This window comes from Taudactylus pleione, unplaced genomic scaffold (assembly GCF_031769625.1).
Source record: "Taudactylus pleione unplaced genomic scaffold, aTauple2 ptg000483l, whole genome shotgun sequence".
Classification (NCBI taxonomy): Eukaryota; Metazoa; Chordata; class Amphibia; order Anura; family Myobatrachidae; genus Taudactylus; species Taudactylus pleione.
In genome coordinates this window covers 790,037-816,028 of record NW_028284885.1, presented here as the reverse complement: position 1 = coordinate 816,028, position 25,992 = coordinate 790,037, and the positions used below count along the sequence as shown (strand labels likewise).

The following is a 25,992-nucleotide window of genomic DNA, read 5'->3' as shown; positions in this document are numbered from 1 at the left end:
ATTGTTTGAACTATTTAGGGCTGAATTTGGATGATCAACACAACTTGGTACTAATATAACTGCGATCTTTCATGCTCCACACAAACACATTCTTCAAAATTAAAATTTTTTCAGGAAGTGATCTGTACATTCTATTTCTACTTCAGGGTCCATAGGGTATCCACAGGATACCTTGGGGTATAGGTGTGACGTCAGTCGCAGGGCACCAAAGAGTTAAGCTTTCAGCCTCCCAGGATGCACTAGGTCCCCCTCCTATACCCCGCCCCCGGGCCAAGGCACCTCAGTTTAGTTTGGTGCCCGGCCGGAGTCGGGTGCACCTGTTGGAGTGGGGGCTAGAAGAGCCCCTGAAGCTTTTTCTTCATGCAGCTGTGGCTGCACATCTGGATGAACAGCATGGACAGTCAGTCCTGACGTCCATGCTGTCTTCCCTACACCCCGCCGGTACCAGAACGCCGGTACTGATCCGGGGATGCTGGTGGGCGTCTGGGGTCACAGCTAGCGGTGACCCCAGATGCTCCGGACCATGGCCGGATTCAAGGGGGACAGAGGTAAGCAGCGGGGTCCCGCGGTGGGTCCCCGCTGATCACATGGTCCTAAGTCCCCAGGCAGGGGGCTCCCTGGGGACTGGCTGCAGCGTGGAGCCAGGCGACCAACCTGCGCTTCCACTACCCCCTGGGACAGCGGACCGCAGCAGAGCGGTAGCGCTGCGGCGTCCCAGGGGTTAAATGCATGCCAGGGGAGCGCGCCTTCCCTGTCTCACAGCCGGCGCCTCCCCCGCTGCACACAGCCCTCTCTGCACTGTGCTGACTGGTCCTGTGTCAGCGCTCCTCCCCCAGGCCAGCTTCTCTCTGCTCCTCGGCGGCCATCTTCTCTGCAACGCATGGTGAACGCTGCTGGAAGTCTGGAAGGAAGCATCGTGGTCTGGGTCCCCCCGCATACCTCTCCTCCGCTGTGGCTCAGGTCTGTGTATGCAGCGCTGTGTCCTACCAGGCCCTGTGTCTGTGTAGTTGAGTGATCAGCGCTGTTAGTGCAGGAATTGTTATTTCTCTGCATTGTATGTGACTGTGCTAGCGCTGCCTGTAACTTTTCTTCTCTAAACTGTCAGCTTTATTACTGTCCCTGTTCTTTCTGCTAAAGCCCTTGCGGTGCGGTGCTGCAGGGTGGTCTCTCGCCTATTTAATACTTAATTGGTGAGAGAGGTCACATACGTGGTGCCATCATGTCTGAAAGTGATTTTCCCCTCCGGCTACAGTGTACCACGTGCAAAGTACCGTTAGCGGAGGGGGAGGGTAGCGCGGAGGGCCTTTGCCGGCAGTGTTTGTCCATGGCGCGGCCTATTACGGTTACAGCACTGATACAGGAGCCGCCCTGGGCTTGTTTCGCTCAGGCGTTAACAGCTTTAGTGGGCCAGTTAGCTCCGCAGCCCGCGTTTACTCCGATGGGTTTGTCCCAGCAGTCTGTGGTGTCGTCACCCATGCAGGGTTTCCCACGACAATTGGTGGTACCCCACAGTCTCCCTATTTCCCCGCTCCCGGGTTCTCAGGAGCCAGCGTGGGTTAACTCCCTGACGAGTTCTGTACAGCACTTGTCGGATGTGTTGCAAGGGGAGTCTGTGATGCGGCCTCATAAAAGGCCGGTGGCGTCTCTGTCCGCTCCTTATGAGGATGACGAAGGGACGTCTGATGATGGGGAGATTCTGGATCCTTACGATCAGGAACCTTTCCATACTAAGGACGCTGATGCTAAGTCCAAAGTATAGATTCCTGGACTTATTCGGGCGGTCCGCACAGCCTTGGTGATTGAGGACGAAGTTCCCCCAGCGGCTAAATCTAAGTATGCCTTTTTCAAAGATGTGAAGGGCGATGCCACAGTCTTTCCTCTTTCGGGTCAGTTGGTGGACCATTTAGAGGAGGCGTGGAAACAACCTGGCAAAAGATACCAGCCGCAGAGACGCCTGGCGGTGGCTTATCCGTTCGCGGATAATTATTTTGCTAAGTGTGAATCCCCTCCACAGGTGGATTCTCACGTGACCCGTCTTGTCCGTAGTGCCACATTGCCGATGCCATCCATGTCCTCCCTTAAGGATGCTACGGACCGCAAGGTAGAAATCTGCCTGAAGTCCGCTTATTCCCTTGCAGGGGGGGCAGCACGGCCGGCTATGGCCATTTGCTGGGTTGCCAGAGCGATGGAGCGCTGGGCGGATTCATTAGAGGCTTCTTTTGAATCCGACTGTCCGGCCAAACAGGCGGAGTTGATTGGCAATCTCCGTGATTCGGCCACCTACATCAACGAGGCGGCTCTAGACATTAGTACTCTGGTGTCTAGAATTTCTTCAGCAGCGGTAGCTGCTCTTCGCACCTTGTGGCTGCGATCCTGGAAGACGGACGCAGATCCAAGAAAGGTCTGGAAGCGTTGCCGTTTACCGGAGAAGTTCTCTTCGGTCCGGATCTGGATAAGATTGTGGTCACGCTGGCGGCAGCCAAATCTGCTTGTCTCCCGTCGGCCGCTGCTCCTTCTGGTTCTGGACCATCGTCCTTTCGGTCATCTAGGGCCCAGGGCAGGCCCAAACCACAGTCGTTTCCTCGACAGGCTGGCCCTAAGAAATCGGTCAAGCCCCGGAAACAGGCATGGAGTACCAGACGTCCGGCCCCCAGGCCAGATGACAAGCCTGCGGCCTGACGGTCCGGGTCTCCCCTTGGGGGATCCCAGGGTGGGAGGCCGCCTGCTGCAGTTCTCCCGGTGTTGGTCGTTCACTACGACAGACACTTGGGTTCTGGAGGTGGTCTCTCACGGGTACGCCCTCTCCTTCCGGCACAGACCCCCGGCTCGATTCTTCACCACGGGTCTACCATCAGACCGGAACAAGGCTACGGAGCTGCGGAAGGTATTGCACACTATGCTCCAGGCTGGAGTTATAGTGCCTGTTCCATTCTCCCAGAGGGGCCAGGGTTTCTATTCAAATCTATTTTTGGTACAGAAACCCAATGGGTCATATCGTCCGATTCTCAACCTCAAAGCACTCAACAAGTCTTTGCGGGTCCCGAAGTTTCGGATGGAGACCCTACGGTCCATCATTCTGGCGCTGGAACCTGGGGACTACATGGTGTCATTGGACATACAGGACGCTATGGCAGTCATGGCGGCTTCTCTGCGGCTGCAAGGAGTCCGCATGTTGCCGTACTTGGACGACCTGTTATTGGTGGCAGGATCTCCAGAGCTCCTGTTACACCACTTGGACCTGACCATTGCACTGCTGCAACGGCACGGCTGGCTAATCAACTGGCAGAAGTCCACTCTAATCCCGTCTCGGAGGATTCTGCATCTTGGAGCCTTATTGGACTCGGGACAGCAAAGGATCTTCGTGACGGAGGACAAGATCTCTGCTTTACAGTCAAGGGTGCGCAGTTGTCTGCACAGCCGCCGGGTGTCCTTACACTCGGCGATGAGGTTACTGGGCTCCATGGTGTCGGTGTTCGACATGGTGGAATACGCCCAGTTTCACTCCAGACCTCTGCAGCACCTGATCCTGTCCAAGTGGAACGGGCTGCCTCAGTCTCTGAAGTTCCAGACGATTGTGCTCACCCCGGAGGTTCGCCTGTCCCTTGCGTGGTGGTTAAAGACGACCCACCTCAACAAGGGACGTCCGTTCTGGGTTCCAAATTGGGTCCTGTTGACAACGGACGCCAGTCTTCGGGGCTGGGGAGCAGTTTCGGGTCCACACTTGTTCCAGGGCAGGTGGACACCGACAGAAGCGGAGCTTCCAATAAATATCTTGGAACTCCGTGCGGTCTTCAATGCTCTCCTGCAGGCACAGCGGTTTCTCCAGGGTCACCCGGTGCAGGTCCAGTCGGACAATGCTACCACCGTGGCCTACATAAACAGGCAAGGAGGAACTCGCAGTCGGGCGGCTCTCGTAGAGGTCTCTCGGATCCTGGTTTGGGCGGAGCGCAATCTTCCGGCCATATCAGCGGTCTTCATCCCGGGAGTGCTAAATTGGGAGGCGGACTTTCTAAGTCGCCAGGACGTTCATCCAGGGGAATGGTCCCTGCACCCGGACGTTTTTCAACTACTGGTGGACAGGTGGGGTCTTCCAGAAATCGACCTCATGGCGTCCCGGCACAACAACAAGTTGCCGGTGTACGGGTCTCGCACAAGAGACGAAGGGGCGTCTCTGGTGGATGCTCTGTCCGTCCGGTGGACGTTCAGGTTCGCATACCTGTTCCCTCCGGTCTCCCTTCTTCCACGGGTAATCTGGAAATTCAAACAGGAAGGAGGGACGCTCCTGTTGATAGCTCCCGCGTGGCCCAGACGGCACTGGTTCTCAGACCTTCAGGGTCTGTCCGTGGACAGTCCTCTGCGGTTGCCGCTACGACCGGACCTTCTGTCTCAGGGTCCTTGTCTTCACCCGGACCTGACTCGGCTGTCTTTGGCGGCGTGGCTGTTGAGACGGCCATGCTGAGGTCCTGGGGGTTTTCCAGCTCTGTGGTGCGTACCATGTTACGAGCTCGGAAACCGTCTTCCGCGAGGATATACCATCGCGTGTGGCATACGTTCTTCCAGTGGTGTCGACCGAGAGGTTATGCACCGCGGGAGTTTCGTCTGTCTCGGATTCTCGCCTTCCTGCAAGCGGGACTAGATCATGGGCTTCGCCTTGCTTCTTTGAAGGTACAGGTTTCGGCCCTATCTGTCTGGTTTCACCGTAGGATTGCTACAATCCCGGATGTGCGCACCTTTATGCAAGGTGTTCTCCGTATTCAGCCGCCCTTTGTTCCACCTGTGGCGCCTTGGGATTTGGCTGTGGTCCTGAGGGCTCTCCAAGGACCGCCGTTTGAACCACTGGGCTCAGTGGATATTAAATGGCTAACAGCTAAGACTGTTTTCCTTCTGGCCGTTGCTTCAGCCAGACGTGTTTCTGAGTTAGGGGCTCTTTCTTGTAGACCCCCTTTCTTGGTTTTTCATGGGAACAGGGCAGTGCTCCGCACTCGGCCCGAGTTTCTTCCCAAAGTTGTTTCCCAGTTTCATGTTAACGAGGAAATAGTTGTTCCGGCCTTTAACTCACCGGGTCTTTCCGTGGGTGAGGCCTCTTTGGATGTTGTGCGGGCCTTAAGGACTTATGTTGACCGCACTTCTTTGTTTAGGAAGTCGGACGCTTTGTTGTCCTCTATGGCTTCTGTAAAAAGGGTTGGCCTGCTTCAAAGCAAACTTTGGCAGCCTGGATCCGTATGGCTATTTCTGAAGCTTATCTTCATGAAGGCCTACCGGTCCCTCCTTCTCTGAAGGCTCATTCCACTAGGTCTGTGGGTCCTTCGTGGGCAGCTCGACGTGGTGCCTCGGCAGTTCAGATCTGCAAGGCTGCTACGTGGTCTTCTGTCCATACCTTCGTGAGGTATTACAGGTTTGACACCTTCGCCTCTCAGGATGCTTCCTTCGGGCGGCGGATTCTCCTTTCTGCACAGGAGCGTCCCCACCCTTAAAGGATACTGCTTTGGGACATCCCCAAGGTATCCTGTGGATACCCTATGGACCCTGAAGTAGAAAAATATGAAATATGGTAAGAACTTACCCTTGTTATCTCTATTTCTACGAAGTCCATAGGGTTCCACAGGACTCCCGCCCTGTCGCACCTGTGCTGCAGATGGGCTTTGCTCTGGTCACCGGTTTTCCGTCTCCCTCTGGTGAGAATGTGATTCTTGTATGTGTCCAGATCTTTGTTCTCTCTCTTCCTTCTCCTCCTCCGGCCTATGGCTTGGTAACTAACTGAGGTGCCTTGGCCCGGGGGCGGGGTATAGGAGGGGGACCTAGTGCATCCTGGGAGGCTGAAAGCTTAACTCTTTGGTGCCCTGCGACTGACGTCACACCTATACCCCAAGGTATCCTGTGGAACCCTATGGACTTCGTAGAAATAGAGATAACAAGGGTAAGTTCTTACCATATCTCATATTATTACACTACCATTAACATGCCACGTCAGATCTGCTTCATTCTTTAGGGGTAAATCGCAAAAAAAAAAACATCAGTAATAGAAACCATGGATTTACTAACCTTCGGGTTTGTAAACCCTACAGAAATCACAGAAACATCACAGCTAAATAGTCTAAAAAAATAAACCTGCCCGTGACCGGTTGGTTTGCCCGAAGGAAAGCACAGATCATGTCAATCCGTGCAGGCTTTGTTATGTATAAAAGAATAAATGGTTAATTAAATAAAAAAAAAAATGCATGGGGACCGCCCAAATCCATAACCAGCCCCGAACTTCTCAGCCCTGGCTTGTTGTATGGGACAATAGGGCATGGGGTCCCCCTATTTCCCTATAACCAGCACCAGGCTGAACCAGCTGATGGGGTTTTACACATAAAACATAAAATGGGTATCACTGGCACTTTGGAAGGACACTCCATTAGTAATTCCTTCATTTAGACCTGCCAGCGATGTCCAGTGTTTTGGTATAGAAGTCAAACAGTATTCTTAGTAAATTTACCCCTAAGAGTGAAATTGGAAAATAATGTACAGCCATGGCCAAAAGTTTTGAGAATGACACAATTATTGGCTTTCACAAAGTTTGCTGCTTCAGTGTGTTTAGACCTTTTTGTCAGATGTTACTATGGTATACTGAGGTAACATTACAGCATTACATAAGTGTCAGATGTTACTATGGTATACTGAGGTAACATTACAGCATTACATAAGTTTCAGATGTTACTATGGTATACTGAGGTAGCATTACATAAGTGTCAGATGTTACTATGGTATACTGAAGTAACATTACAGGCATTTCATAAGCATCAAAGGCTTTTATTGACAATTGCACTAAGTTTATGCAAAGAGTCAAGGGCCCTCATTCAGAGCCGTACGCTCTGAGCAGAGCGCACGCTTTGAATGAGGGCCGGGCTCCATTTTCATGGAGCGTCCTCCTGGACGCTCGTATAGCTGTGGGTCACCACCCACAGGCTATACGAGCGTGCATTTTGATGGCCGCGATGGTCGTGACCATCGCGACCATCGAAATTGCGAGCCGGAGCCTGCGGTTGAGGTTTTCAACCGCAAGCTCCGGAGTGATTTTGGCTCTATCAGAGCCAAAATCACTCCCACTGACATCACTAGTGATGTCAGTGGGCCGGCTTCTGACGGGAGGCGTTCCCGTGGGAACGCCCCTGTCAGGGAGGCACGCCCCAGGCACGCCCACCAAAGGGGGCGTGCTGTCAATCAACATTGACAGCACGCCCCCTTTGATCGGACACAACGAGCGAAGGAAAGTCCTTCGCTCGTCGTGTCTGGCGCATGCGCACGACGGAGCTCCCTCCGTCGTGCGCATGCTCAGTGCAGACCATCGACCCACTTGCGAGCGGACAGCCGCTCGCGAGTGGGTCTGAATCAGGCCCAATATTTGCAATGTTGACCCTTCGTTTTCAAGACCTCTGCAATTCGCCCTGGCATGCTGTCAATCAAATTCTGGGCCACATACTGACTGATGGCCGCCCATTCTTGCCTAATCAATGCTTGGAGTTTGTCAGAATTTGTGAGTTTTTGTTTGTCCACCCGCCTCTTGAGGATTGACCACAAGTTCTCAATGGGATTAAGGTCTGGGGAGTTTACTGGCCATGGACTCAAAATTTCGATGTTTTGTTCCCTGAGCCACTTAGTTATCACTTTTCCTTATGGCATCAAGCTGGAAAAGGCATTGTTCGTCACCAAACTGTTCTTGGATGGTTGGGAGAAGTTGTTCTTGGAGGATGTGCTCTTAGGCAAAAATTATAGATATGGTAAGAACTTACCTTTATCTCTCTTTGTTCGAAGTCCATAGGGTCCACAGGGAGACCTTGGGGTATAGCTGGATCTGGATCCTGGGCACCACGCAGTTAAAATCTTTAGCTCCCAGAGAAGGAAGACTGGAACACTCGAGAATCATACTCCCAGAAAGGGAGACGGAAAACCGGTGACCAGTACTAGAGCCTATATGAAGCCAGGTGCATCAGGGCGGGTGCCCTGTGAACCCTATGGACTTCGAAGAAAGAGAGATAACAAAGGTAAGTTCTTGCCATGTCTCTCATTTTCTTCTTCAGGGGCCATAGGCTCCACAGGGAGACCTTGGGGATGTCCCAAAGCAGTCCTTTTAAGGGTGGGGACGCTCCTGCGCTGAGGGGAGAATCCGGCACCCAAAGGAAGCATCCTGAGAGGCGAAGGTGTCAAATGCATAGATCCTCAGAAAGGTCTGAATGGAAGACCACGTAGTCACCTTACAAAGCTGAACAGCCGAGGCGCCACGGCGAGCTGCCCACAAGGAGCCCACAGACCGAGTAGAATGAGCCTTAACAGAAGCCGGAACAGGAAGGCCTTCCTGTGTGTAAGCCTCTGAGATAGTCATACGAAGCCATCTAGCCAAAGTTTGTTTGTTGGCTGGCCATCCCTTCTGGTGAAAGCCAAAGCGCACAAATAAGGAGTCCGGTCCACATAAATCCGAAGAGCATGGACCACTTCCAAGGAGGCCTCACCTGCCGAGAGGTCAGGTGACTGAAAGGCCGGTACTATAATTTCTACTTCAGGGTCCATAGGGTATCCACAGGATACCTTGGGGTATAGGTGTGACGTCAGTCGCAGGGCACCAAAGAGTTAAGCTTTCAGCCTCCCAGGATGCACTAGGTCCCCCTCCTATACCCCGCCCCCGGGCCAAGGCACCTCAGTTTAGTTTGGTGCCCGGCCGGAGTCGGGTGCACCTGTTGGAGTGGGGGCTAGAAGAGCCCCTGAAGCTTATTCTTCATGCAGCTGTGGCTGCACAACTGGATGAACAGCATGGACAGTCAGTCATGACGTCCATGCTGTCTTCCCTACACCCCGCCGGTACCAGAACGCCGGTACTGATCCGGGGATGCTGGTGGGCGTCTGGGGTCACAGCTAGCGGTGACCCCAGATGCTCCGGACCATGGCCGGATTCAAGGGGGACAGAGGTAAGCAGCGGGGTCCCGCGGTGGGTCCCCGCTGATCACATGGTCCTAAGTCCCCAGGCAGGGGGCTCCCTGGGGACTGGCTGCAGCGTGGAGCCAGGCGACCAACCTGCGCTTCCACTACCCCCTGGGACAGCGGACCGCAGCAGAGCGGTAGCGCTGCGGCGTCCCAGGGGTTAAATGCATGCCAGGGGAGCGCGCCTTCCCTGTCTCACAGCCGGCGCCTCCCCCTCTGCACACAGCCCTCTCTGCATGCTGCCGACTGGTCCTGTGGCAGCGCTCCTCCCCCAGGCCAGCCTCCTCTCTGCTCCTCGGCGGCCATCTTCTCCAGAACGCATGGTGAACGCTGCTGGAAGCGCTGGACGGAAGCATCGTGGTCTGGGTCCCCCCGCATACCTCTCCTCCGCTGTGGTCAGGTCTGTGTATGCAGCGCTGTGTCCTACCAGGCCCTGTGTCTGTGTAGTTGAGTGATCAGCGCTGTTAGTGCAGGAATTGTTATTTTTCTGCATTGTATGTGACTGTGCTAGCGCTGCTGCCTGTAATCTTTTCTTCTCTAAACTGTCAGCTTTATTACTGTCCCTGTTCTTTCTGCTAAAGCCCTTGCGGTGCGGTGCTGCAGGGTGGTCTCTCGCCTATTTAATACTTAATTGGTGAGAGAGGTCACATACGTGGTGCCATCATGTCTGAAAGTGATTTTCCCCTCCGGCTACAGTGTACCACGTGCAAAGTACCGTTAGCGGAGGGGGAGGGTAGCGCGGAGGGCCTTTGCCGGCAGTGTTTGTCCATGGCGCGGCCTATTACGGTTACAGCACCGGTACAGGAGCCGCCCTGGGCTTGTTTCGCTCAGGCGTTAACAGCTTTAGTGGGCCAGTTAGCTCCGCAGCCCGCGTTTACTCCGATGGGTTTGTCCCAGCAGTCTGTGGTGTCGTCACCCATGCAGGGGTTCCCACGACAATTGGTGGTACCCCACAGTCTCCCTATTTCCCCGCTCCCGGGTTCTCAGGAGCCAGCGTGGGTTAACTCCCTGACGAGTTCTGTACAGCACTTGTCGGATGTGTTGCAAGGGGAGTCTGTGATGCGGTCTCATAAAAGGCCGGTGGCGTCTCTGTCCGCTCCTTATGAGGATGACGAAGGGACGTCTGATGATGGGGAGATTCTAGATCCTTACGATCAGGAACCTCTCCATACTAAGGACGCTGATGCTAAGTCCAAAGTATATATTCCTGGACTTATTCGGGCGGTCCGCACAGCCTTGGTGATTGAGGACGAAGTTCCCCCAGCGGCTAAATCTAAGTATGCCTTTTTCAAAGATGTGAAGGGCGATGCCACAGTCTTTCCTCTTTCGGGTCAGTTGGTGGACCATTTAGAGGAGGCGTGGAAACAACCTGGCAAAAGATACCAGCCGCAGAGACGCCTGGCGGTGGCTTATCCGTTCGCGGATAATTATTTTGCGAAGTGGGAATCCCCTCCACAGGTGGATTCTCACGTGACCCGTCTTGTCCGTAGTGCCACATTGCCGATGCCATCCATGTCCTCCCTTAAGGATGCTACGGACCGCAAGGTAGAAATCTGCCTGAAGTCCGCTTATTCCCTTGCAGGGGGGGCAGCACGGCCGGCTATGGCCATTTGCTGGGTTGCCAGAGCGATGGAGCGCTGGGCGGATTCATTAGAGGCTTCTTTTGAATCCGACTGTCCGGCCGATCAGGCGGAGTTGATTGGCAATCTCCGTGATTCGGCCACCTACATCAACGAGGCGGCTCTAGACATTAGTACTCTGGTGTCTAGAATTTCTTCAGCAGCGGTAGCTGCTCGTCGCACCTTGTGGCTGCGATCCTGGAAGGCGGACGCAGATTCCAAGAAAGGTCTGGAAGCGTTGCCGTTTACCGGAGAAGTTCTCTTCGGTCCGGATCTGGATAAGATTGTGGCCACGCTGGCGGCAGCCAAATCTGCCTGTCTCCCGTCGGCCGCTGCTCCTTCTGGTTCGGGACCATCGTCCTTTCGGTCATCTAGGGCCCAGGGCAGGCCCAAACCACAGTCGTTTCCTCGACAGGCTGGCCCTAAGAAATCGGTCAAGCCCCGGAAGCAGGCATGGAGTACCAGACGTCCGGCCCCCAAGCCAGATGACAAGCCTGCGGCCTGACGGTCCGGGCCTCCCTTTGGGGGATCCCAGGGTGGGAGGCCGCCTGCTACAGTTCGCCCAGTGTTGGTCGACCACTACGACAGACACTTGGGTTCTGGAGGTGGTTTCCCACGGATACGCCCTCTCCTTCCGGCACAGACCCCCGGCTCGCTTCTTCACCACGGGTCTCCCATCAGACCGGAACAAGGCTACGGAGCTGCGGAAGGTATTGCACACTATGCTCCAGGCTGGAGTTATAGTGGCGGTTCCATTCTCCCAGAGGGGCCAGGGTTTCTATTCAAATCTATTTTTGGTACAGAAACCCAATGGGTCATATCGTCCGATTCTCAACCTCAAAGCACTCAACAAGTCTTTGCGGGTCCCGAAGTTTCGGATGGAGACCCTACGGTCCATCATTCTGGCGCTGGAACCTGGGGACTACTTGGTGTCATTGGACATACAGGACGCTTACCTGCATGTCCCTATTCTTTGGCGCCATCAACAGTTCCTCAGGTTTACAATCAGCAGCGACCACTTCCAGTTTCGGGCGTTACCTTTTGGCCTGGCAACAGCACCACGTGTTTTCACCAAGGTGATGGCGGTCATGGCGGCTTCTCTGCGGCTGCAGGGAGTCCGCATGTTGCCGTATTTGGACGACCTGTTATTGGTGGCAGGATCTCCAGAGCTCCTGTTACGCCACTTGGACCTGACCATTGCACTGCTGCAACGGCACGGCTGGCTAATCAACTGGCAGAAGTCCACTCTAATCCCGTCTCGGAGGATTCTGCATCTTGGAGCCTTATTGGACTCGGGACAGCAAAGGATCTTCGTGACGGAGGACAAGATCTCTGCTTTACAGTCAAGGGTGCGCAGTTGTCTGCACAGCCGCCGGGTGTCCTTACACTCGGCGATGAGGTTACTGGGCTCCATGGTGTCGGTGTTCGACATGGTGGAATACGCCCAGTTTCACTCCAGACCTCTGCAGCACCTGATCCTGTCCAAGTGGAACGGGCTGACTCAGTCTCTGAAGTCCCAGACGATTGTGCTCACCCAGGAGGTTCGCCTGTCCCTTACGTGGTGGTTACAGACGACCCACCTCAACAAGGGACGTCCGTTCTGGGTTCCACATTGGGTCCTGTTGACAACGGACGCCAGTCTTCGGGGCTGGGGAGCAGTTTCGGGTCCACACTTGTTCCAGGGCAGGTGGACGCCGACAGAAGCGGAGCTTCCAATAAATATCTTGGAACTCCGTGCGGTCTTCAATGCTCTCCAGCAGGCACAGCGGTTTCTCCAGGGTCGCCCGGTGCAGGTCCAGTCGGACAACGCTACCACCGTGGACTACATAAACAGGCAAGGAGGAACTCGCAGTCGGGCGGCTCTCGTAGAGGTCTCTCGGATCCTGGTTTGGGCGGAGCGCAATCTTCCGGCCATATCAGCGGTCTTCATCCCGGGAGTGCTCAATTGGGAGGCGGACTTTCTAAGTCGCCAGGACGTTCATCCAGGGGAATGGTCCCTGCACCCGGACGTTTTTCAACTACTGGTGGACAGGTGGGGTCTTCCAGAAATCGACCTCATGGCGTCCCGGCACAACAACAAGTTGCCGGTGTACGGGTCTCGCACAAGAGACGAAGGGGCGTCTCTGGTGGATGCTCTGTCCGTCCGGTGGACGTTCAGGTTCGCATACCTGTTCCCTCCGGTCTCCCTTCTTCCACGGGTAATCCGGAAATTCAAACAGGAAGGAGGGACGCTCCTGTTGATAGCTCCCGCGTGGCCCAGACGGCACTGGTTCTCAGACCTTCAGGGTCTGTCCGTGGACATTCCTCTGCGGTTGCCGCTACGACCGGACCTTCTGTCTCAGGGTCCTTGCCTTCACCCGGACCTGACTCGGCTGTCTTTGACGGCGTGGCTGTTGAGACGGCCATGCTGAGGTCCCGGGGGTTTTCCAGCTCTGTGGTGCGTACCATGTTACGAGCTCGGAAACCGTCTTCCGCGAGGATATACCATCGCGTGTGGCATACGTTCTTCCAGTGGTGTCGACCGAGAGGTTATGCACCGCGGGAGTTTCGTCTGTCTCGGATTCTCGCCTTCCTGCAAGCGGGACTAGATCATGGGCTTCGCCTTGCTTCTTTGAAGGTACAAGTTTCGGCCCTATCTGTCTGGTTTCACCGTAGGATTGCTACAATCCCGGATGTGCGCACCTTTATGCAGGGTGCTCTCCGCATTCAGCCGCCCTTTGTTCCACCTGTGGCGCCTTGGGATTTGGCTGTGGTCCTGAGGGCTCTCCAAGGACCGCCGTTTGAACCACTGGGCTCAGTGGATCTTAAATGGCTAACAGCTAAGACTGTTTTCCTTCTGGCCATTGCTTCGGCCAGACGTGTTTCTGAGTTAGGGGCTCTTTCTTGTAGACCCCCTTTCTTGTTTTTTTATGGGAACAGGGCAGTGCTCCGCACTCGGCCCGAGTTTCTTCCCAAAGTTGTTTCCCAGTTTCATATTAACGAGGAAATAGTTGTTCCGGCCTTTAACTCACCGGGTCTTTCCGTGGGTGAGGCCTCTTTGGATGTTGTGCGGGCCTTAAGGACTTATGTTGACCGCACTTCTTCGTTTAGGAAGTCGGACGCTTTGTTTGTCCTCTTTGGCTTCCGTAAAAAGGGTTGGCCTGCTTCAAAGCAAACTTTGGCAGCCTGGATCCGTATGGCTATTTCTGAAGCTTATCTTCATGAAGGCCTACCGGTCCCTCCTTCTCTGAAGGCTCATTCCACTAGGTCTGTGGGTCCTTCGTGGGCAGCTCGACGTGGTGCCTCGGCAGTTCAGATCTGCAAGGCTGCTACGTGGTCTTCTGTCCATACCTTCGTGAGGTATTACAGGTTTGACACCTTCGCCTCTCAGGATGCTTCCTTCGGGCGGCGGATTCTCCTTTCTGCACAGGAGCGTCCCCACCCTTAAAGGATACTGCTTTGGGACATCCCCAAGGTATCCTGTGGATACCCTATGGACCCTGAAGTAGAAAATATGAGATATGGTAAGAACTTACCCTTGTTATCTCTATTTCTACGAAGTCCATAGGGTTCCACAGGACTCCCGCCCTGTCGCACCTGTGCTGCAGATGGGCTTTGCTCTGGTCACCGGTTTTCCGTCTCCCTCTGGTGAGAATGTGATTCTTGTATGTGTCCAGATCTTTGTTCTCTCTCTTCCTTCTCCTCCTCCGGCCTATGGCTTGGTAACTAACTGAGGTGCCTTGGCCCGGGGGCGGGGTATAGGAGGGGGACCTAGTGCATCCTGGGAGGCTGAAAGCTTAACTCTTTGGTGCCCTGCGACTGACGTCACACCTATACCCCAAGGTATCCTGTGGAACCCTATGGACTTCGTAGAAATAGAGATAACAAGGGTAAGTTCTTACCATATCTCATATTTTCCTGATTAATGTGGAAATTAGAAACCACTTTAGGCAGAAACTCCGGGCGAGTGCGAAGCACAGCCCTATCCTGATGAAATATCAGAAAGGGAGGACGACAGGAGAGCGCCACCAATTCTGACACCCTCCTGGCAGATGCAATTGCCAGAAGAAATAGTCTTAGCCGATAACCACTTAATTTCCACCTAATCTAGTGGTTCAAATGGAGGGCCCGAAGAACTACTGCCAAATCCCAAGGAGCCACCGGAGGGACAAGGGAGGTTGAATCCGGAGAACACCCTGGAAAAAGGTGCGGATATCCGGGAGTGGAGCTATCTTTCGTTGGAACCACACAGACATACACTTTCAACGAGGCCAGGCGGAGGCCAAGGTTCAGACCAGATTGAAGGAATGCTAATATTATGGAAGCACGAAACTCCTGAGGGTCGTAATCCCTAGTGCGACACCACTGAAAATATGTATGCCACACTTACATGCTCGAAGCATCGTGTTGATGACCGAGTTAGAGAATCCCTTGGACCTTAAAATGGATGTTTCAAGATCCACGCTGTCAAAGACAGACGACACAGGTCCGGGTAAAGGCAAGGATCCTGAGACAACAGGTCCGGGTGTTGAGGCAGCAGGAACGGAGTGTAGATGAAGATACTCCGAAGTTCTGAGTACCAATGACGTCTGGGCCAAGCTGCAGCCACCAGTAGGACCGTGCCTCTGTCCTGTTTGAACTTCCGAAGAACCTGAGGAAGCAGGTACACAAACTGGAAGTTCCACTTCACTGACAGAGCGTCCACTAAGCTTGCTTCGGCAACTCTTGTTCTAGACCCGTGTACTGGCAATTTGTGACGGGAGGCCATGAGGTCCACCTCTGGGAGGCCCCATTTGTCCACTAGGAGTTGAAACAGCTCAGAGACCATTCCCCTGGATGAACGTCGTGACGGCTGAGGAAGTCTGCTTCCCAATTGAGGACTCCCAGAATGAACACTGCCGAGATGGCAACACTCTGCCCAAGTAAGGATGCGTGACACTTTTGTTATAACCGCCCGACTTTGAGTGCCTCCTTGATGGTTGATGTATGCCACCGTGGTGGCATTGTCAGACTGAACCTGCTCGGCTTTTCCCTGAAGAACGTGTCTTGTCATCTGGAGGGTCCTATACATGGGCCGAAGTTCCAGAATGTTGATCGGAATAATTTCTTTGTCCGCTGTCCAACCGCGCAGAAATGAGTGCGGACCTGTCACCGCACTCAACAACACCGCGCCCCAATCTGGAGACTGGCGTCCGTTGTCTAAAGGACCGGGATCCAAAAGGGACGACCCTCGGTGAGATGACCTGTTTGTAGCCACCAAGACCGAGACAGGCGCACCTCCGGAGAAAGCGTCTGAGTTTTGATCCGGTTGGGTGATGTGTTCCACTTGGATAGAATCAGTCCCTGCAGAGGTCATGAATGAATATATTCCACCATATTCCACCATTCCATATTCCACCATGTCGAATGTGAACACCATAGATCCCAGAACCTGCATCGCCAAGTGTACCGACACCCGGCGACTGTGGAGGCAACTGCACACCCGCAGTTGCAGAGAGGAGATTTTTTTTCTGGAGTCAGAAAAATTCTCTGTTCATGAGAATCCAGAAAGGCGCCCAAATGAACCATCCAGGGAATTAGGGAGGACTTTTTCCAATTGATCAGCCACAACTGCGCTTGTAGGCAAGCGATCGTCCGGTGCAGATATTGTTGAAGTACCTCAGGAGAGCCGGAGGAGGTCGTCGAGCTGCAGCAGGAGGCGAATACCCTGACTCCGCAGGTGGGCTGTAATGACAGCCATAATTTGGGTAAACACCCTTGGAGCAGTAGAGAGGCTAAAGGGTAGCGCCCGAAACAAAGTGCTGTTGTAGAATAGCTAACCGCAGATAACGCTGGTGAGAAGGTGTTATGGGCATATGAAGGTATGCATCCTAAATGTCCAGTGAAACCATGTAATCCCCAGGTTCCGTAGCCAGTATGATGGTTCGCAAAGTTTCCATCCTGAACTTGGGCACTCTGAGAAACTTGTTCAGAGATTTGAGTTTGAGGATAGGCCGATGAGATCCATTCGGCTTCTGAACTAGAAACAGAGTAGAGTAGTAACCAGTCCTGCGTTGAGATAGTGGAACCGGTACAACCAGCCCTGCTTTCAAAAAGGACTCTATGGCCATCTGGACCTGCAAGGCCTTAATCTTGTCCAGAGGAGGGCTCGTGCAGAAAAACTGGTGGGGAGGTTTTCGATGGAACGAGAGTGGGCGTACCCCTGAGAGACCCCTTCTTTTACCCAAGCGTCCTTGGTGGTGAGGCACCTGCGCTGGATGAACTGAAGAAGTCGGCCTCCCACTCTGGGATCCCCCAGAGGGAGGCTCGTCCCATCAGGCTGAGGGTTTAGCCTCTGGTTTGGAAGTAGGGCGTCTGGCACTCCAGGCCTGTTTCTAAGGCTTAGAGGTCGACTTGGCCGCTGATTGTCTAGGGAAAGACTGTCCTTTGGGCTTTCCTTGAGAACGAAAGGAAGAGGTTCTAGGCTTTGAAGGCGCAGATGCCGATGGCAGAAAAGCTGACTGAGATTTCGCCACAGTGTCTGCAATTTTGTCCAGGTTTGGGCCAAACAATATCGCCCCATTGAAGGGCAAGGAACCCAGGCCCTTTTTGGAATCGGCATCCGCCCTCCAAGAGCGTAAACACAAAGAGCGGCGAGCAGACACTGCTGCGGCCTAGGCTCTGGAGGTCAGTAGACTGGCATCCAAAGCCGCCTCGCCGATATAGGCGGCTGCATCCCTCATGTGGCCCACTAAAGACCTTTGAGTCTCAGGGGCTTCCTCGGGGAAGGTGTCCTCCAGCGCTTTTGCCCAGCTCTCAATGGCCTTGGCCACTAACGAGATAGCCATGGACGGACGGGCCACAGCTCCCGAGATAGTGTAAATTGATTTCAGGCACGTGTCCACCTTCCTGTCTGTAGAATCCTTCAGGGGAGAAATGGAAGACACAGGCAGTGTAGCACTCTTAATCAGGCGAGTAACATGAGAATCTGCTGCAGGTGGTGATTCCCACTTTACCCTCAGGGAATGGATGACATGAGGCCAAACGCTTTTGCGGTTGATACCTCTTACCAGGCGATTGCCAGGCCTCCGCCATGTGGTCTGCTAGCTGGTCAGAGAGAGGGAAAACTGCCGAAGTCACCTTTGCCTGTTTAAACTCCGGGTATTTAGATTTAGGGCCAGGAAGGGCATCCTCTATATCTGATCGGACCACCCTTACCAACACTGGAACATTAATAGCTGATTTAGGCTCCACCTCCTGTGCAGGGGAATACGAAACAGATACTTCCCCATCATCCGATGACACGTCTGTGTCTGATAGTTGGGTAGACTGGGATGACATTACAGGATGTTTAGATGCCTTCTGAGGTTTTTCATTCCGCAACGTGGTCTGAAAGGCCGTAGACGAAGCTGCCAAACTCTGAACTGAACTAGAGAGAACATCCACCGGGGTGCTTGTACAGCTCGTGGAAATCTCTGAAAGGGAATGACAGACTGTTGAGGTACCGGAGGGGATTGCATATAGTGCGGTAACCCCTGATAGGGAGTAGCAGTCTGAGGCCCAGGAGTAGACTGCAATAATTGCGGGTTACCCCGAGAGGGAAGGATGGCTGTTTGGGGTAACCCCGTATGGGGCAAAACGGCTGGGACCGCCAGGCGATCTGCAATGGAGGCCAGCACCTGAGAAAAAAATGCCCAAGGGGGATCTTGTCCCATTGTTGGGGGGGGTTGAGAGACCAGGCAACTGTTAGCACCTCGCACAGAGCCCATCCTGAGATAAATCCTCCTTAGTGGGTGCAGCAGTGCGCTCGACCTTATCAGACATGTCTGCCAATATATGTATATATTTATGGGAAATCAGGAAGCGCAAAACTGGGTACCCATAAGTATGCAACAATATGGCACCGTGCGGCACACAACCGTATGTGACAGACCACACACAAATACATGATTTTATAAATGTGAGGTCAGAAACCACCTTGCACACACCTGTCAGGGCTGTAGGAAAAGGAAAGGGATAGATATTGACAGACAGTCAGCGCTAGCATAAGTCACATACAGTGCAGAAGGAAATTACTTACTGCACCATGACCCCACAGTCAACCGCCCAGATTCAGTGTCTGGGAAGGCTATAGTGCTGTATACACTAACCCCAGGGGATAGGTATACAGGAGGACCGGTCAGCACGCTTGTCCAGAGAGATCTGCGATGCACCAGTTAGAAAATGGCTGCTGGAGACCTCAGAGGGGGCGTGGCCGTAGGAGGAGAACAGATCAGCAATGCCAGACCTTAGCGGAAAGGCGCGCTGAGCTGGGGGGAGGAGCCGCTAAACGGAAGGCTGCCTCCCCTGGCCTGCAATTAATCCCCGGGACGCTGGTCCCCACTTCCAGCTCCAAGTCCATGGTGGTCTAGTGGACGTGCGAGGTATGGAGGGCCTGCTAGCACAGACTCTGGGGTCTGCTGCATGTTAGATGATGCAGTTGTTATAGCATTGAAGGGCCTATGTATTAATAAATGCAGCTGTGCCGCGATTGCTAACAGGTCCGTATCACAACTGACCTTTTCATGTTAAACAACCTTCTATGTACTAAAGATAAGTCGCAGGGACAGCAGTAGCGAGAACGTCAGGCAAATGCTGTATTCAACTAGATCCAGATGGCGCCGCCATTCGGTCTGTCACTGAACTTGAAGGCTCTGGAGATATCCCTGCGCGGAGTTGGCCAGCAGTCTCCCCAGCTTCTGTAGTGATCTGCTGATTAGGGTACAGGCTCCTAAATTTCTGGTTGCTAAATGTGGGTGGGGAGGAAGGGGCAGGCAGGTATATTCTCTCCCATGTACGGACGTCCCTCCTTTTGTCTGGTAAATCCAGCTTGGGTTACGTCAGGTCGGTCTCCATCTCAAAATGCCTGCAGGCTTGGAATTGTGGCAGGACTGTCCTCGATCCCCCAAGTCGGCCATTAGGATGATTGCACTGTTGCAGTAGAGCAGAGCGGTCACGTGGGCCCTCATTACTGAGGACTGAATCCCGGAGCAGGTTCTTTACCTCCTGCGGAAAGTTCTCAACCCTCAGGTATAGACTGGTATTAAAAGCAATATTACCTTCTTGTTGGGAATAATGACTACTTTAGCCGTATAGGTTACATTTCATTCTCAAGGAAATTAATCAACTTTTGTAAAATGTGACCACAGATGCCCCGTCCACCGGGGAACCCCCATTCCACTATCATTTGCAGCTAATTCAGGGATGGGAGCACTAATCAATTCATAATTACAGATAGATATAATCACAGATGGAATACTGGACGAATGACCCACTACAAAGCCACAGGTTCTCAAACTCTGGACCTCATTCAGAGCCGGACGCTATTTGCGCTCGCTCGTTCAGAAAAAAGGGGTGGCTATTCAAATGAACCGTTCGCTCTTTGCGGTCTGTTCATGCCTCTAGGTCTGAACGAGCGAACAAAACTTGCGGTCGTTTTTTGGAAAACTACGCCCCCTGGCCGCTCGCATCCTACGTCATGTCCGCTATTTATTAGATTAATCGAGTACATCGACCAGCGTATGAACTGCTCGCTATTCTTGTGGTTGGTTTTTCCTACCGCAATCTTGCGAGCAGTTCTGACTATAAAATAACCCAGTGACGTGGTCAATGACGCTGCTGTATTAATTATGCACACCCATAAAACGCCCGTTTTGACCTTTAAGCACGCCTGCGTTCGGATCTCCACTCCCCGTTATCAAGCACCTTCCCCTGTTACCACCCACATACGCCTCCTCCTGTCACTCAAAATAGCAAGCATTCGCTATTTAGCGAACAAACGATTTTGGGCCGCACTGACTGGTTCGTGCATGCGTATTACGATCCGTACGCATGCGCAGTTGGGCAAACATCGCTCGGAACGAACGAGCGGCCGCTTACAAGCGGCTCTGAATCAGGCCCTCTGTCCTCAGGACCCCCAACAGTGCATGTTTTGCAGGTCTCCTCACAGAATCAGTGAAATAATTAGCTCCACCTGTGGATCTTTTAAGATGTGTCAGTGAGTAATGAATACACCTGTGCCCCTGCTGGGTGACCTGGAAAACGTGACCTGTGTGGGGTCCTGAGGACCGAGTTTGAGAACCACTGCACTAGACGATATGTCATCCAAGCCCGCAGATCAGACAGACATATCTGGAACATTGTCTATAATGTGCACCCACTGTGCGCTCCCCTGCTGGCCCACATCGGGGTTGGGTTGTTCCGTCATTCATTCATGCATGCATGGACGATGGAGCAACCCAGCTACCAACACCGACAAGGTCAGCGGTGCCGGAGAACGACATATCGGGCGGGCAGTCACCTGATCGTGCAGTGTGTACCGGGCGCCCAATATATCGTTCATCGGCACCATCGACAAGTGTGTACCCACCTTAATGGACGAAAGACAGAAGAACTTAGCAGTGATAACCCATTAAAAAACAATTTCATGCTCAAAGCTCCCTGGGATTGGGTGAAGCTTATTCCAGTCACTAAGCAGATGACAGATGGGAGCTTTCTGTGATGGAACCTCGGAGAGAATAAGCCTTGGCACAGTACAGAAGTGGGAAAGTGATGCAATGGTCTGTGTATTCTGCCAGGTGATGTGGGGGCCACAAATGAGAAGTGTCATACATAAAACTTGTTTACTCTCTACATGTGTAGTTGTATGGCTCTTGCACAGTGGCTAGCATTGCTACCTCAGCGCTTGGGCCATGGGTTTGATTCCAACCAGGCACCATCTGCGTGGTGTTATAGTTTTCTGCCACACCACAAAGGCATGGTGGGCTAATTGGCTCCTGGTGCAATTAACCCATGTGTATGTGGCAGGGAATATAGGGCTTCATTCAGACCCACTCGCAAGCGGCTGTCCGCTCGCAAGTGGGTCGATGGTGTGCATGCGCCAGACGCGACGAGCGAAGGACTTTCCTTCGCTCGTTGTGTCTGATCAAAGGGGGCGTGCTGTCGATGTTGATTGACAGCACGCCCCCTTTGGTGGGCGTGCCTCCCAGACGGAGGCGTTCCCAAGGGAACGCCTACCATCAGAAGCCGGCCCAGTGACATCACTAGTGATGTCAGTGGGAGTGATTTTATCTCTGATAGAGCCAAAATCACTCCACAGGCTTCTGGTCGCACTGGCGATGGTCAAGACCATCGCGACCATCATCCTGCACGCTCGTATGTGCTGTGGGTGGTGACCCACAGCTATACGAGCGTCCAGGAGGACGCTCCATTTTTATGGAGGATGGCCCTCATTCAGAGCGAGCGCTCTGCTCAGAGCGTCCCGCTCTGAATGAGGGCCATAGAGTGTAAGCTCTTTTGGTGCAGGGACTGATGCACAGTGCTGCGTAATATATAAATAACTGAATCACAAGAATAGTCCTTAATGATGTGGATAAATTGCATATGTTTAAACTACATTGTTCATTCATGATTATTGCGTTGCTTGGTTCAAGTCTTTAATGGAATGTGTTCTTCACGTCACCAGATCCCGTACGGACGACACTATGATAAGACCTGGTTATTGAATTCCATTGCAAACGAGTGCGGCTTTCAGTTCCCAGCTATTCAGGTGAGTCTCTCGCCGATATTCCGGTCTATTCCTATTAATGCTAATGTGTACTGGTATACAATCAGGAAACCGGCCGTCTTAATACCGACAGCCGGCTTCCCGACTGTCATATCCTGGTGAGGGTGATATGCTGGGCGTCTAAATGTACACGCCTGACATTTCCCCGATGCCGGGAGCCCGGCGCCCGGCATCCCGATCGAAGGGATGCCGGGCGCCGCGCGGGGGGGGGGGGGGGGGGGGGTTTAGGGCACCCGGGGGGGACAGGGTTAGGAACCCCCGCGGGAGGGTTAGGGTTAGGCTAGGGGCCCCAGTAATGCTCCTTATGTCGTGCCCCCAGTAATGCTCCTTATGTTGTGTCCCCAGTAATGCCCATTATGTTGTGTCCCCAGTAATGCCCTTTGTAGTGCGCCTTATGTTGTGCCCCTTATGCAATGGCCCCAGTAATACTCCTAGTAGAGTCCCTTATGTTGTGCCCCAGATATGCCCCTTGTAGTGCCCCTTATGTATTGCCCCCAGTAATGCCCCTTATGTAGTGCCCCCAGTAATGCTCCTTATGTTGTGTCCCCAGTAATGCCCTTTGTAGTGCCCCTTATGTTGTGCCCCTTATGCAATGGCCCCAGTAATACTCCTAGTAGAGTCCCTTATGTTGTGCCCCAGATATGCCCCTAGTAGTGCCCCAGTAATGCCCCTTATGTTGTGCCCCAGTAATGTCCCTAGTAGTGTTTCTTATGTCGTGCCCCCAGTAATGCTCCTTATGTAGTGCCCCCAGTAATGCCCCTTATGTAGTGCCCCCAGTAATGCCCATTATGTCGTGCCCCCAGTAATGCTCCTTATGTTGTGTCCCCAGTAATGCCCATTATGTTGTGTCCCCAGTAATGCCCTTTGTAGTGCGCCTTATGTTGTGCCCCTTATGCAATGGCCCCAGTAATACTCCTAGTAGAGTCCCTTATCTTGTGCCCCTAGTAGTGCCCCAGTAATGCCCCTTATGTTGTGCCCCAGTAATGTCCCTAGTAGTGTTTCTTATGTAGTGCCCCCAGTAATGCCCCTTATGTTGTGCCCCAGTAATGTCCCCAGTAATGCTCCTTATGAAGTGCCCCTAGTAATGCCCCTTATGTCGTGCCCCCAGTAATGCCCATTATGTCGTGCCCCCAGTAATGCCCATTATGTCGTGCCCCCAGTAATGCTCCTTATGTTGTCCCCAGTAATGCCCATTATGTTGTGTCCCCAGTAATGCCCTTTGTAGTGCGCCTTATGTTGTGCCCCTTATGCAATGGCCCCAGTAATACTCCTAGTAGAGTCCCTTATGTTGTGCCCCAGATATGCCCCTTGTAGTGCCCCTTATGTAGTGCCCCCAGTAATGCCCCTTATGTAGTGCCCCCAGTAATGCTCCTTATGTTGTGTCCCCAGTAATGCCCTTTGTAGTGCGCCTTATGTTGTGCCCCTTATGCAATGGCCCCAGTAATACTCCTAGTAGAGTCCCTTATGTTGTGCCCCAGATATGCCCCTAGTAGTGCCCCAGTAATGCCCCTTATGTTGTGCCCCAGTAATGTCCCTAGTAGTGTTTCTTATGTAGTGCCCCCAGTAATGCCCCTTATGTTGTGCCCCAGTAATGCTCCTTATGTAGTGCCCCCAGTAATGCCCCTTATGTCGTGCCCCCAGTAATGCCCATTATGTCGTGCCCCCAGTAATGCTCCTTATGTTGTGTCCCCAGTAATGCCCATTATGTTGTGTCCCCAGTAATGCCCTTTGTAGTGCGCCTTATGTTGTGCCCCTTATGCAATGGCCCCAGTAATACTCCTAGTAGAGTCCCTTATGTTGTGCCCCAGATATGCCCCTTGTAGTGCCCCTTATGTAGTGCCCCCAGTAATGCCCCTTATGTAGTGCCCCCAGTAATGCTCCTTATGTTGTGTCCCCAGTAATGCCCTTTGTAGTGCCCCTTATGTTGTGCCCCTTATGCAATGGCCCCAGTAATACTCCTAGTAGAGTCCCTTATGTTGTGCCCCAGATATGCCCCTAGTAGTGCCCCAGTAATGCCCCTTATGTTGTGCCCCAGTAATATCCCCAGTAGTGTTTCTTATGTCGTGCCCCCAGTAATGCCCCTTATGTAGTGCCCCCAGTAATGCCCCTTATGTAGTGCCCCCAGTAATGCCCATTATGTCGTGCCCCCAGTAATGCTCCTTATGTTGTGTCCCCAGTAATGCCCATTATGTTGTGTCCCCAGTAATGCCCTTTGTAGTGCGCCTTATGTTGTGCCCCTTATGCAATGGCCCCAGTAATTCTCCTAGTAGAGTCCCTTATGTTGTGCCCCAGATATGCCCCTAGTAGTGCCCCAGTAATGCCCCTTATGTTGTGCCCCAGTAATGTCCCTAGTAGTGTTTCTTATGTAGTGCCCCCAGTAATGCCCCTTATGTTGTGCCACAGTAATGTCCCCAGTAATGCTCCTTATGTAGTGCCCCCACTAATGCCCCTTATGTAGTGCCCCCAGTAATGCCCATTATGTCGTGCCCCCAGTAATGCTCCTTATGTTGTGTCCCCAGTAATGCCCCTTATGTTGTGCCCCAGTAATGTCCCCAGTAGTGTTTCTTATGTCGTGCCCCCAGTAATGCTCCTTATGTTGTGTCCCCAGTAATGCCCTTTGTAGTGCCCCTTATATTGTGCCCCTTATGCAATGGCCCCAGTAATATTCCTAGTAGAGTCCCTTATGTTGTGCCCCAGATATGCCCCTAGTAGTGCCCCAGTAATGCCCCTTATGTTGTGCCCCAGTAATGTCCCTAGTAGTGTTTCTTATGTAGTGCCCCCAGTAATGCCCCTTATGTTGTGCCCCAGTAATGTCCCCAGTAGTGTTTGTCGTGCCCCCAGTAATGCCCCTTATGTTGTGCCCCAGTAATGTCCCCAGTAGTGTTTCTTATGTCGTGCCCCCAGTAATGCTCCTTATGTAGTGCCCCCAGTAATGCCCCTTATGTAGTGCCCCCAGTAATGCCCATTATGTTGTGCCCCCAGTAATGCTCCTTATGTTGTGTCCCCAGTAATGCCCATTATGTTGTGTCCCCAGTAATGCCCTTTGTAGTGCGCCTTATGTTGTGCCCCTTATGCAATGGCCCCAGTAATACTCCTAGTAGAGTCCCTTATGTTGTGCCCCAGATATGCCCCTTGTAGTGCCCCTTATGTAGTGCCCCCAGTAATGCCCCTTATGTAGTGCCCCCAGTAATGCTCCTTATGTTGTGTCCCCAGTAATGCCCTTTGTAGTGCCCCTTATGTTGTGCCCCTTATGCAATGGCCCCAGTAATACTCCTAGTAGAGTCCCTTATGTTGTGCCCCAGATATGCCCCTAGTTGTGCCCCTTATGTTGTGCCCCAGTAATGCCCCTTATGTTGTGCCCCAGTAATGTCCCTAGTAGTGTTTCTTATGTAATGCCCCTTATGTTGTGCCCCTAGCAGTGCCCATTATGCATTGCCCCAGTAGTGCCCCTTATGCAATGCCTCCAGTAATGCCCTTAGTGCCCCTTATGTTGTGCCCCTTATGCAATGCCTGTCGCGTAGAGACTGCCGCTGACTGGATCTAACACGATCCAACAGATGCAGCTTCCTCTAATCGTGGGTGACGTCACCCGCGCACTACATCACTGGGAACGCTAGCCTCTGAGGCTTCTTTAGGCTCTGATCACTTCAGAGACCAGCGTTCCCAGTTTTAGATACAGTAGACACTGCCCGATATAAGCTGAGCTCCAATCTCGGCAGAGTCTGGGACGCATAATATGTGTATTTGTGCCCACACTGTCGGGTAGCATAAAATGTTTATTTTGGCCGCATGCTGGTGTAAATGGTCTTTTCCTGTTGTGTGTTGGGGGGGCCACTGTGTAAATAGTAATTAATA

The 25,992-nt window shown here is 53.0% G+C and overlaps 1 protein-coding gene across 8 annotated transcripts in view; it reads left to right on the top strand.

Moving 5' to 3' along the window:
* Positions 1–25,992, top strand: part of LOC148502782 (nuclear RNA export factor 1-like) — a 207,553-nt gene that overhangs the window by 24,402 nt on the left and 157,159 nt on the right. For all 8 annotated transcript variants that reach the window (XM_088449348.1, XM_088449345.1, XM_088449343.1 and 5 more), the window contains one exon: positions 22,036–22,119. In XM_088449348.1, the coding sequence (XP_088305474.1) occupies positions 22,036–22,119 (84 nt within the window). The remainder of the gene's footprint in view (positions 1–22,035; positions 22,120–25,992) is intronic.